This window comes from Empidonax traillii, unplaced genomic scaffold (genome assembly GCF_003031625.1).
Source record: "Empidonax traillii isolate 1590-97213 ecotype Southwest subspecies unplaced genomic scaffold, ASM303162v1 scaffold418:size511083, whole genome shotgun sequence".
In the NCBI taxonomy this organism is placed as follows: domain Eukaryota; kingdom Metazoa; phylum Chordata; class Aves; order Passeriformes; family Tyrannidae; genus Empidonax; species Empidonax traillii.
Window position 1 is genome coordinate 182,260 of NW_020955611.1, and position 12,912 is coordinate 195,171.

At 45.9% G+C, this 12,912-nt stretch overlaps 1 protein-coding gene across 6 annotated transcripts in view; it reads left to right on the forward strand.

Annotated features, from left to right (window-relative positions):
* USF3 (upstream transcription factor family member 3) overlaps positions 1–9,279 on the forward strand; it is a 30,538-nt gene extending 21,259 nt beyond the window's left edge. For all 6 annotated transcript variants that reach the window (XM_027894139.1, XM_027894138.1, XM_027894141.1 and 3 more), the window contains one exon: positions 109–9,279. In XM_027894139.1, coding sequence (XP_027749940.1) covers positions 109–6,575 — 6,467 coding nt within the window. In that variant the 3' untranslated portion in view covers positions 6,576–9,279. The remainder of the gene's footprint in view (positions 1–108) is intronic.
* Positions 9,280–12,912: the final 3,633 nt, after the last annotated feature.

The following is a 12,912-nucleotide window of genomic DNA, read 5'->3' on the forward strand; positions in this document are numbered from 1 at the left end:
GATTTATTTCATTACTACACAGTATTTACTCTCTAAGTCATGTGGTATAACATTATTTCAGTATTTGTTCTGCTGCTGATGTAATGGAGTGCTCTCACTGTTTTGTAGCTGAAGAGATAAAAAAACTCCGGAAACAGTTGGATGAACTGCAAAAGGAAAATGGGAGATACATCGAACTACTGAAAGCAAATGATATTTGCCTGTATGACGACCCTACAATCCACTGGAAAGGAAATCTCAAAAATGCCAAGGTCTCAGTTGTTATTCCCAGCGATCAGGTTCAAAAGAACATCATTGTCTATTCTAATGGGAGTCAACCCAATGGAAATAACCAAGGAGCACCTGTCCAGGGAATAACGTTTAATGTTACTCATAATTTACAAAAGCAAACAGCCAATGTTGTGCCAGTTCAGAGAACTTGCAACATAGTGACTCCTGTGACGATTGCTGGCATTTATCCCACAGAAAACAAGCCATGGTCTCAGCCTACGGTTTCTCCACTGGCATCTGCTCAGACAACTCCAGCAGGGCCCGTTCTTGAGCTTTCCACCCCAGAGAATGAGCGAGGTGTGCTCACCACTGCTGCTGCCAGCTCACAGAGTGCATCTCAGTCCAGCACAGAACAGGAACTACAGTGTTCTTCAAGTAATGCACCACAGAATGATCAAAATCTCCCCAAAAGTAAAAATGAGGAGGAGGGCACTAAGCCAACAAAGAAAACACTCCTGCAGGGAATCAGCCTTCCTTCCAGTGCCTCTGTGGAAACCTCCCAAGTTCAACAGGTGAATGCAGCTTGCTCAAATACAGACAATTCCAGGAGTGACCTCCAGGAAAGCTGTGTCATTTCAGCCACAGACACAGCCTGTGTGCCACCTGTGAGACTGTCTACTGCAGATAGCTTTTCCTCTGTAAATGTCCTCAAAAGCACAGACATAGTGAGCAGTGCCGGAGTGCCTGCGACCTCTGCAGCAGAAGGAGTTAAGGCTGTGACAGCAATAAGCACTCTGGCTGCCAGTCCCTTAGAGAACTGCTGGTCTTTTTCAGGCTCTTCAGGTGTTGGCACTTCAGACTTGAAAAACATGAGTAGCCTTACACGGATGCCTTCAACTGGAAACACACAGACCACGTGGACCACTTTGCAGCTGGCAGGAAATACTGTCCAGCCACTAAGCCAAACGCCATCTGGTATAATGACTGCACTATTAAATGAGCCAGTTAATGGTGCTGGTACTGTGTCTTCTGCTCACAGCAGGCCTTTGACCACCAGTATCAGTTTGAATGCTTCTCTGCCTGGGGATGGCCAGGCAGCTGAACAGATTGTAGTTACCTTGCCCTCATGCCCACCCTTACCTATGCAGCCTTTAATCAGCCAGCCACAGGTTAAAACTCAGGCTGCAGGAAGTATCCTTCCATTAAATTCAGCTATGCAGGTGATTCAGATGGCTCAGCCAGTCGCGTCAGCTGTTACAGGAGCGCCAGCTAACCAGAATGTCATCATTCTCCAGCCTCCAAACCCCGCTCCGTGCCCTCCGATTGTGAGAGCAGAAGTTCCCAGCCAAAATGTTAGTCAGCAAATTGTAATTATACAGGCTGCTAATCAGAATCCTCTTCCCCTCCTCTCCGCTCAGCCTTCTGCTTCTGTGAGAGTTCCTGTGAATGGGCCGACTGCAGTTGCGAACTCCAGCAGCTCCATGCAAAATGCGTCTCTTCCACAGACTTTTGGAGGGAAACACCTTGTCCATATATTACCAAGACCATCTTCTTTGCCGTCTTCTAGCTCTACTCAAACATTTTCAGTTACAATGTCCAATCAGCAGCATCCTCAGACTATCTCGTTAAATGGGCAGCTTTTTGCATTGCAGCCTGTGATGTCCTCATCTGGAGCTTCAAATCAAGCCCCTATGCAAATTATTCAACCCACCACCAGCGAAGATCCAAATACCAATGTTGCCCTCAATACATTTGGTGCTTTAGCCAACCTCAATCAAAGCATATCGCAGATGGCTGGGCAGAGCTGCTTACACTTGTCTCTCAGCCACCCCACCAATCCCGCAACCATCAATAACCAGATTGCCACAGTTAACTGTGTGTCATTGCCAACTTCTGTGGCATCTTCAGTGCCTGCGGAGGTTTCAGTACTAACCAGTGCATCTAATTCAATAAATGCTTCCCCCAAAAAACCGTCTGCTGGCTTGCCATCCAGTGCAAAATCAAAAAGGACAAACAAAAAGCCAAGTACGAAGAAACACCAAGCAGTCAACAATAAAGTGTCCTGTGCAACAGTTTCTAGCAAAGATGGAGGAAAGGTGGACTGTGCTCCTGTGGAAACAGCGGCAAAGCATTCAAGTGGGGAAGGGCCGCTGGAAAACACTCCAGCAGTATCTCAATCTGTAACTATATCACAGGCAAGCAGCGTGGCAGCATCGAGTGGTGTCGGTATTTCTGACTCTCATTCCAAAGAGACTGCGAGCTCTGAACAGGCAGTGAAAGCACCCTCTGTTCCCAAGCCGAGCTCAGAGGCACCTCCTTCTTTACCACTGGAGTCCGTGGTGTCAGAGCAGCTGCCTCTTGTCCCATCGGCTCCCAAGGATGCTGCTCCTCACCAGCAGGCACTTGGACCTCAGAATCACCCACCAACTGTCTCTGACTTGTCAGAGTCTCCCAAACCCTGTGAACCCCCCAGCACCTTAACGTCCTCCCGTAGCGAAGCACAGGTGACACATTCTCAGGTTGCTGGGACATCAGCAGCACAGAGCGGCACAACAAGTCATAATTCCAAGGCAGGAATGATTTCAGAGTCTTGCAACATTGAGCAGGATTCCTCAGTGGTAATGCAAGATGCAGACTTGTTAGAAGGACAGGGTCTAACCAAAATGCTGTCTGATCTCACAAAAGAAAGAACAGCTGTGGAAAAAAACTCTTCATTTACTGTTCAGGGGGAGCACTCTAATTTTCCTATGGAAAACTCCAAATCAGCAGAATCAAATGCTGATTTGCCCGAGAAGCAGGAACTCCTGCTAATGAACTCGGAAGGTGACACTCTCTCCCAGCATCACTCCTGCATCTCTGATCAGGAAGTGGTCAGTGCTTCCCTTATTGCTGGCAGGCAGGCAGACTCCCCAATGTCAACCAGCTCTGGCAGCAGTCGAGGCTTCTCAGTTGCATCTATGTTGCCAGACACCACCAGAGAAGATGTCACAAGCAGCACCTCAACCACCACCTGTAACAGCTGCACATTTTCAGAACAGACTGATATTGTAGCTCTTGCGGCGAGAGCTATTTTTGACCAGGAAAACCTTGAGAAAGGTGGAGGAGGAGTACAGGTTAACACGAGGGATGCTGTCTCTAAGTCAGCTGAGGTTGCACCGCTGGAGAGAGAGCAACAGCCTTTTAAACCTCAGTCAGTGAAAGAAAACAATGCAGGGCCGTTGGAAGTGGCCCCAAACAAATTCAGTGCTCACGATACAGCACCGGCAAACATTGACAGGCAGGTTGAAAAGCCAAGCTGCTCCGTAGGAGGTGTAGAAACATCGAACCCTCCTTTGCAGATTTCCACCTCCCAGACACCAAGCATAACCAGTCTAAGCGTGAATAATCTAATACACCAGAGTCGCATTGTCCATCCCCTGGTGAGTTGCTCAAGTTTATCCCAGCCTTCGGAGCCTGCAAGTGTCCCTGCAACTGTGAGCCTCTCCCTTCCATCTAGCACGTATATCAATCAGTCTCCAGGACCTGCTATGATGAGTGAGTATGCTCAGGAACAACTGAATGCCATTAGGGCAAGCACCATGCAGGCTCCCCAGCTGCAGGAGTCACACTTAAAGCATCAGAGTCACGAAGGTCGCAAAGACTCAGCCAAGCGGGCCGTTCAAGATGACCTTCTGCTTTCTACAGCAAAGAGGCAAAAGCAGTGCCAGACAGCACCCATAAGGCTTGAGGGGATGGCATTGATGAACCGGACACCAGAGAGTATCGCTGATCAAACACAGATGCTGGTCAGTCAGATTCCTCCTAATTCTTCCAATTCAGTGGTGTCCGTGAGCAATCAAGGGCATGCTGATGGCCTCAATAGATTATTTCCACCCAACAGCAATTTTGTAACGCCAGCTTTGAGGCAAACTGAGGTTCAGTGTGGTTCTCAGCCATCAATTTCAGAGCAGCCAGGCCAGGCAGGGCAGCACTTGCAGCCAATTCAACATGTTCCTTCCCAAGGCATCTCTCACCTCCACAATAATCACCCATACTTAAAGCAACAGCAGGCTGGTCAGTTGAGAGAGAGGCACCACTTGTATCAGCTGCAGCACCACGTCACTCATGGGGAAAACTCAGTCCACTCTCAACCCCACAGTGTCCACCAACAGCGAACAATACAGCAGGAGGTGCAAATGCAAAAGAAGAGGAATCTCATCCAGGGAACACAAGCCACGCAGCTTTCCCTGCAGCAGAAACACCACGGAAGCGATCAAACACGGCAAAAGGGTGGTCAGCCTCATCCTCACCACCAACAAATGCAGCAGCAGATGCAGCAGCACTTTGGAGCTTCCCAGCCTGAAAAGAACTGTGAAAATCCTGCAACAAGCAGAAACCATCATAACCACCCTCAGAGCCATATGAATCAGGATATTATGCATCAGCAGCAACAAGATGTTAGCAGCAGACAGCAAGGTTCCGCTTCTGAACATGTTTCAGGGCACAATCAGATGCAAAGACTTATGACCTCAAGGGGCTTAGAGCAGCAAATGGTGTCCCAGGCAAGCATCGTAACCAGACCATCAGATATGACCTGCACCCCTCACAGGCAGGAAAGAAACAGAGTTTCCAGCTACTCTGCTGAGGCCCTCATTGGGAAAACGCCCTCTAATTCGGAGCAGAGAATAGGAATATCTCTTCAAGGCCCTAGGGTTTCTGACCAGCTTGAAATGAGAAGTTATCTTGATGTTTCCAGAAATAAAGGGTTGGCGATTCATAATATGCAGGGCCGCTTGTCTGTCGACCACACAGTTGGCTCAGATGTGCAGCGTCTTTCCGACTGCCAAACCTTTAAGCCCACTGGACCCAATCAACAACCGGCAGGCAATTTCGATGTTCAGGCTTCAAGGAACAGTGAAATTGGCAATCCTGTGTCATCCCTCAGGGGCATGCAGTCACAAGCGTTCCGAATCGGTCAAAATACTGGGCCCTCCATAGAGAGACAGAAGAGACTGCCCTACCAGCCAGTTCAGGGTATTCCAACGGGGAATACGCTGCCATCAAGGGAAAACGAAAACACATGCCACCAAAGTTTCATGCAGAGTTTGCTCGCCCCTCACCTTGGAGATCAAGTTAGTGGAAACCAAAGATCAATCCCAGAACATCAAAGGAACACACAGTGTGGCGCCTCCTCCACAATAGAGTACAACTGTCCCCCAGCGCGAGACGGCGTCCACATCCGAAGAGACGGTGATGGCCAGAGTAGGGAAAGCTGTGACATGTCTATTGGGGCAATTAACACAAGGAACAGTTCTTTGACTATTCCTTTTTCGAGTTCTTCTTCCTCGGGAGATATTCAGGGTCGCAATACAAGCCCAAACATCTCTGTGCAGAAGTCCAACCCCATGAGGATGACAGACAGTCATGGAACTAAGAGCCACATGAATACGCCTGTTTCTAGCAACATGCATGGGGTCGTGAGGCCAACTCACCCTCACCCTGCAGTTTCTCACGGAAACGGTGAGCAAGGGCAGCCTTCTGTTCGCCAACCAAATTCTTCAGTTACTCAGCGGTCAAGACATCCTCTGCAAGACAATGGAGGTTCTAAAATACGTCAGCCTGAAAGGAATCGATCTGGAAATCAAAGACATGGAAATGTCTTTGACCCTAGTCTTCCCCATCTTCCCCTGTCCACCAGTGGCAGTATGATCCTTGGGCGCCAGCAGTCTGCGATAGAAAAAAGAGGAAGCATTGTCCGGTTTATGTCTGATGGCCCTCAAGTGTCTAACGATAACACGGCCCCTGACCAACATACTCTCTCTCAAAATTTTGGATTCCCTTTTATTCCAGAGGGTGGCATGAATCCACCAATAAATGCCAATGCCTCTTTCATTCCACCGGTCACTCAGCCTAGTGCCACTCGAACACCAGCTCTAATCCCAGTTGATCCTCAGAATACGCTGCCATCCTTCTATCCACCTTACTCTCCTGCCCACCCTACCCTCTCCAATGACATTTCTATCCCTTACTTTCCCAATCAAATGTTTCCTAACCCAAGCACAGAGAAACCAAGTAGTGGAAGTTTAAACAATCGATTTGGATCCATTTTGTCTCCTCCCAGGCCTGTTGGTTTTGCTCAGCCAAGTTTTCCTTTGCTTCCAGATATGCCGCCAATGCACATGACCAACACGTCGCACTTATCCAATTTTAACTTAACGTCTTTGTTTCCAGAAATAGCCACAGCTCTTCCTCCAGATGGTTCAGCAATGTCGCCTTTGCTTTCCATTGCAAACACATCTGCTTCAGATTCTTCCAAGCAGTCCTCAAACCGACCTGCGCACAACATAAGCCATATTTTAGGTCATGACTGCAGCTCAGCTGTATGAAAACTGATAGACTGACTTCTAGTCTGATGCGTTGTTTATATATTTAAGAAGAAGAGAGTGGAGACCATTCATAGCATCACTGTTTATTTGCCTAAATGTATGTATATGGGTACTTTCTGTATTTATATACATGTTGTATTTCCACCCACCTTACTAACTCTAAAGCACCAGTGCCTAAAGCATTGCTTACTTACTAGTAAACAGTAAGGATGCAACACTGAGAGGTGTGCAAATATTGGTTGTTGATTTTCCAACAATCAAGTTTGATGTCTGATTGTTCCAAGGTAAAGAGAGGAGTAAGAGCATCCGTACGGGAGACAGGAAACAAGTGCTACAGTTGTCGATTTGTTTATGATACGCTTACCTGAAACTGCAGAGGAACTTGAAATGGCTTGGGTTTCTCTTTTGTAAAATATCTTCAGGAGCCTCAACACAAGTCAAATCTGTGTTAACCCAGTGTTAATTGAAAAAGGCATTAGTTGTGCAGCTTTTGTCTGTTTTAAGCTTGCCCTGCACACTTAACTTAAAGCTGACTTTACGTGGTTAAAATTACTACATGTTCGCATGGTCAGCAATTAAAAATACTGTTTTAGAGAATTTGGATCTCTTTAACCCATGACTTTCCATTTCTAAGAAGAATTTTGCTTGGATCTGTTTTAGGAGTGGCTTCAGTTACTGCTGAACTCAGTCAACGTTTAAATGTAGCTTGCGACTCCTTCTGGTGCAGTCAGCAGAGACAGCAGCTGTGTTTGTTGCCATTTCACTGTTCATTGCTGCAAGTTACCTCAGGGTGGGTTTTGTACCTTGGTTAGCACCTTCTTAATGTCCTTTTCCTTTTATTCCCCCTCTCCTTTTCTTTGGCCCATGCTCAAACACCAGCTTTCTGGCTTCTGTGAGTGACAGCCCAACAGCCCTTTGTTGTACCAGGCAGCCCATGGGCGGAGGACTGAACCTGTGGCACCCCACAAAATGAGTGGGGATCCTTGGGTGCAGTGTTCACTTGATATTGCTGACCAGATCAAGCCCAAGTTATTATCAGTACTCTGCACTTGAATGCACCTTTTATCTAAACCTGTGGGATTGTGGCTGAAGGAGGAACATGGTTGTGTCAAGAGTAAACATACCAGGAAGACACTGGGATTTGAACACCACAAGGAAGAATGATGTGTTTGTTCATGTGTGAGATATGGAGTGAATGTGTGTGCACTAGTTGAGTCTCCAGTACTTTCACAAATTTCAATCCCATTTCTTTTAAAGGAAAGGGAAGAACTAGGTAAAATTAATGGCTCTGCACTGTGCTTTTCTTCAAACAAGGCAGAAATATTTGTCTTTTATTTTTATGTGCTTGGAAATGCCATTCTGGGCTTGATTCTTCAAATAACATGGTAACTTCAGGTTCCCTTATATGCAATCCTCCCCCTACCAGCTGCAGAGTGGCAAAACCTGTTCCAGGACCTCTTCTCTGGGCTGGGTAAGCTTGAAATGCTTGTGTGTTGCACACCAGCACATTGTCTTGCTGCTCCTGGGACCTGTCACAGGCCCCTGCTGAGGGCATGGGGAGGAGCAGGCTCCCTGGGATTTTGCTTTGTTATGGTTTAGGTTTTTTTCTTTGAAAGGTGGAAAGGAATATATTCCTCCATCTCCAAGAACAGAACCCTCAAAGACAGACCTGCAACATTTGTCCATAGATTGACTTCCCAGATGTTGTTTTTGCTAAGCCCTTTTCCACTGATCCAGGAAAGTAAGGAGACTCTGACATGAAAAATAATTGGGCCTTGTCTGTAGTCTGTCCCAGCAATGTCTCTGCTCTTGTAACCTGCAGTCTGATATTTTCCCACAAGGTGAAGTAAAATGGTTCTGATTCTGATTGGGAATCACTTTTTAATTCAGATGGAGCCTATCTTAGGACAGTAAATCTAAGTGGTGCATCAGTTCTCTGTGTTTCTTGAAAATAATAGACTGAATATTTATTTCAGTTCCCAGCCTGTGTCTGCCAAAGTGTAGTTACCAATGGAGTGGCAGGCACTGGGCTGTGCAGAGAGCAGGAGGTTTAGGAATGAGTCAGTCCTCAGCCTCAAGCTGACTAAGCCCAACTACAGGTCTCAGTGTTCTGTGGTGAGACTCTTGATCAAATGGATTTCCTTAATGCAGTAGCTCTCAGAGGGGCTGCCTCAGCTGGTGAAATGAGTTCCATAACAGGGAGTGGTTCCATGGTTTCTGGAAGATAAAGACAGGGGGATCGAAGCAGCGGCCACACTGTGCGTTACGTGTTTGTCTGGACTCTGAGGAGGGAAGCAAACCCACCGTTCTTGCTCTCTTTAAATGGCATCGTGTGTGCAGTGGTGGGTTTGGCTTTCAAGACAAACTAGTGAAAAATTAAGCCCTGGCTTCTAGGACTTTATATATAAATATGTTAATCCTTCTCTTCATTCCAGACATTCACACTACCACATTAGTTTCCTCAGCTGGGAAAACTGCATTACTTCATGATGTCTGTGAAAAATGGAGTGACCTTATAAAGTTCTACCTGTTGCAACACTAGAACGTCCACAGATCCATTTGGCTGGATAAGCTTCATTCCAGAGTACTGAAGGAGCAATCAGGACATACGGCAGTATCCCACTTGGTCATCCACCAAAGGTCTGGGGAGGTCCCTGCTGATGGGAAAGTAGCCAGCCTTATTCCAATCTGCAGAAAGGGTGTGAGGGAACTACAGACTGAGTCTAACCGCAGTTCCTGAGTTTGAGGAATAATGCAGTCATCAGGCATAGTCAGCATGGGTTGACAAAGGAGAAACTCCTATCCAGCTAATTTGATATCCTGTTTTGATAAGGTCACCCACTTAGTGGGTGAATGGAAAGTGCCGGATGGAATGTTTCTGGATTTTAGTAAGGGTTTTGATACCATCCCTCACATCATCCATCTGGACAAGCTGTCCAGCTGTGGGATTAGCAAGTTCATGGTGTGCTGGGTGAAGAGCAGGCTGAAGGGCAGAGCTCAAAGGGCTGTAGTGAATGGGGCTACCTCTGGCTAAAGACCAGTCACCAGCAGTGTTCCTCAGTGTTTATCACTGATCTGGATGCAGGAGTTGAGCGCACCATTGGCAAGTTTGCTGATACCAAACTGAGAGCAGCTGTTCACAGATGCTTTGCAGAGGTATCTGGATAGATTGGAGCCTTGGACTGTGACTAATGGGATGAAGTTTAATAAGTTCAAGTGCCAGATTCTGCACATGGGACAAAGTAACACCAGGCACAAGTATAAATAGGGAGTGGTGAGACAGCACCCTGCAGAGCGGGCCCTGGGGGTGCTGGTGGGCAGCAGCTCAGTGTGAGTCAGCAGTGTGTGCCTGGGCAGCCCAGAGGGCAAACCACGTCCTGGGGAGCATCAAACACGGCATCACCAGCCAGTCAGAGGGAGGGGAACATCCCACTGTGCTCAGCGTTGGTGTGGCCTCACAAGGAGTGCTGAGTGCAGTTCTGAGCCCCACCATTTCAGAGGGATGTGAAGGTCCTGGAATGAGTCCAAAAGAGTGCAACAAAGCTGGTGGAAGGGCTGACAGGTGTGTCCTGTGAGGAGCAGCTGAGGGCTCCGTGCTCATCTGCTTTGGAGAAACAGAGACTGAAGGTTCAACCTTCTTGCACTGAGTTGTGAAGGTCAGTTTGTGCCACTGACAGGTCAGTGGCTCAGTTCCTTTTCAGGGAAGAGGAGCAATTGCAACATCTTTACCATGGAGTGAAAACTATTGCTTCCTTCCTTTATTTCTCCTTTCTCCTACCGTTGAACCTGTTGAACCTGTTGTGTTTAGGTTGATAAAGCTCGTTTTACCTCAATCTGTACTTGGGAGAGTACTTTGAAAAAGGAGCATCAGTTTTGCAGATTGAATGATTCTGTTTTACTTGTTATGATAACAATTTCATAAAGAAATACGTTTTCTTCAGCAAACATCTATGACAGCATTTACCTTTTTCTCCTAAGAATTACCTGATCCCTTGTTTTTCAAGATATATTTGTAAAAGACTATTATTTGGAAAAGTTGCCATCTGTTAGCCTGAGAATGCCATTTTCTCTTCCATAATACGTTTTTGAAGGTTACTTATATTAAGACGGGGTTTGTTTTGGCTCTGAAGGAAGGAAAAATACTCAGTATTGCTTAATTTAGCAAAATAAGCAGTGGCAGGGAAAGGTTGGGCACTGCCTCTGGGGTGGGACTGCCGCAGCTGACAGGCGTTGTGTTGTGGCTTTCAGCTTAGCCTAAGTGACTTCTACAAATAGTATTGGGCTGGATTGCATGTATGTCAGTGTAGTCCATGATCAATCCCTTAAGCAGCCTAGGAGAATAAGAACAGAGACAGGCTATGTTGAAAGCAGGCAATAAAATAGTATTAATACTGTGTTAATATTTATATACCTTTTCATCGAGAGAAAAGACCTCATTTAAGAACAGCTAAGGGAAACGAGAACTGAAGTGATTTGAGCTGATGGCTGAGCCTTACTGGAATGGGTTTTCCAGCTCCTGCTCCCAGCTCCAGTCACTATGCTGCTGCCCTGGTGGAAGAGCACCTCTCTGACAAAAAAGAAATACACTGTGCTAGTCCAGAGCCTCCTGATTTTTGCACAGATTTCCTACTGCACTTTAGAGCTGCGCTGGTGCTGCTGTGGTTGGTGACTGTAGTGCTGTTGCAGGTAACAGACTGAGTGGCAGGGCAGCTGCAGAGGGCATTGCTGGAAAAAATGGGCCATTTAATTACTTCTGGTCTCCTGTTATCTTTTCATGTTATTCTGAGGTACTTGTGCAGCCCTGGCTCAAGGACTCGGTCACAAACTCATGCTGTTTCTGGATGACTGAGTGTAGTCAGCTGTGCTAAGAGCTGTGATCTTTTGCCATTCCCCTAATAAGTTTCATGCTCATCACTTTCCCACTTTCACTGCCAAGACAGAATGGCATTGAGTCTGTTTATGACAAATCAGTCCAACTGGTGTTGTTTTCTGATACAGTTCTGTAAGGAGCTCCACCCTTTATCATCACCTGGCCTGTTATCGTCCACCACTGGTCCTTTCTCCCGTGGCCATGATCCAGCATGGGTAGCAGTCTCATGGACAGGAGTGCCACTGCAGAGACAGGTTTGCATGTGAGGGCGCTTTCAAATTCTACTCCCTCTGCAATACCAAGTAAATCTAAAACCTCAGAGCACCAACACTTTATTCCCACTAGTTACCCTGAGAGCAAGTTACTCCATGAACTGGTGAAAGATGTAGTGGAGGTTTTTGGTCATGACAATACAAATTCATATTCTCTCTGCGAACGAACTCTGCTTAGTTACACAGAAGCCATTTATTATATACTGAGACCAGTTTTTATGAGATAAATTTAAAAAATAAAGGCATTCCTTTCTGCCTCACCGAAAGTATCTTTACAAGCAGGTTCCCAAGTTTGCAAAATGTGCTGCTGTTCCGGCAATCACAAGCATGAAACAGTGGAGCTCATGGTGGGCTGGGCTGGACTCACTGTGAGAAGGGAAGCAAATACAGATTTTGCCACAGGAGATTAATCAAAGATGCTGTTGCCCTCCACAGTGTAAATTATTTATATTCAGTCCAGAGTTTTCTGCTGTGCTTCTGTTTTATACAGCTGTAAATGACTTGGATATAGTCCCAGTGGAAAGTCCTTACTATTTTGTAATGGAAAAAAGGAACTTTGCAGTAGAAATCTATAATGAATGAACAGGAACATCATCTTCCAATTGTAAATAAGATCTTGCTCTGTTTATTTTGACATCTTTTTACAAATGTGTTACATTCAGGTGTAAATATCCCAAACCATGATCTTGTTCAGAGTTCTGAGATTTCTATTGTTAAATGTAATACTTTGTTTAATAGTTGTAATAATTATTTGTATAGATATGAACATAATAGTATTTTATTAAAAAAAAAAAGAAAACCACTCTTTGGATACTATGTTCTTGTTGATACAGCTTCTTTCCCCATGGAAAGTCATGCCATTCACTCTTCAAGAGAGGTAAAAATAAAAGTTTTGGGAATTTACAGTTTTCCACTGATGTATATTTTCTGCATAGACCAGGGTTATGCACTGCATTATTTGGAGGTATAAAAATACACAATTGAGAAGAAATATACACATAATAAAGTATCGAAGTGATGCATGGCAGGTGCTGCCCTTGCCCAGGTGACAGTGCTCACTGAGTTGAGATACAACTTCAGGTTTTTATAATGCTTCTCATCACTGCTGCACTGTTTTTGAAGTGCTCTAAGACAGTTCTTTTGTCACAGTTTGAAGCTAAAGGATGTGGTTTGTATGAGAGCAGCACAGAGATGT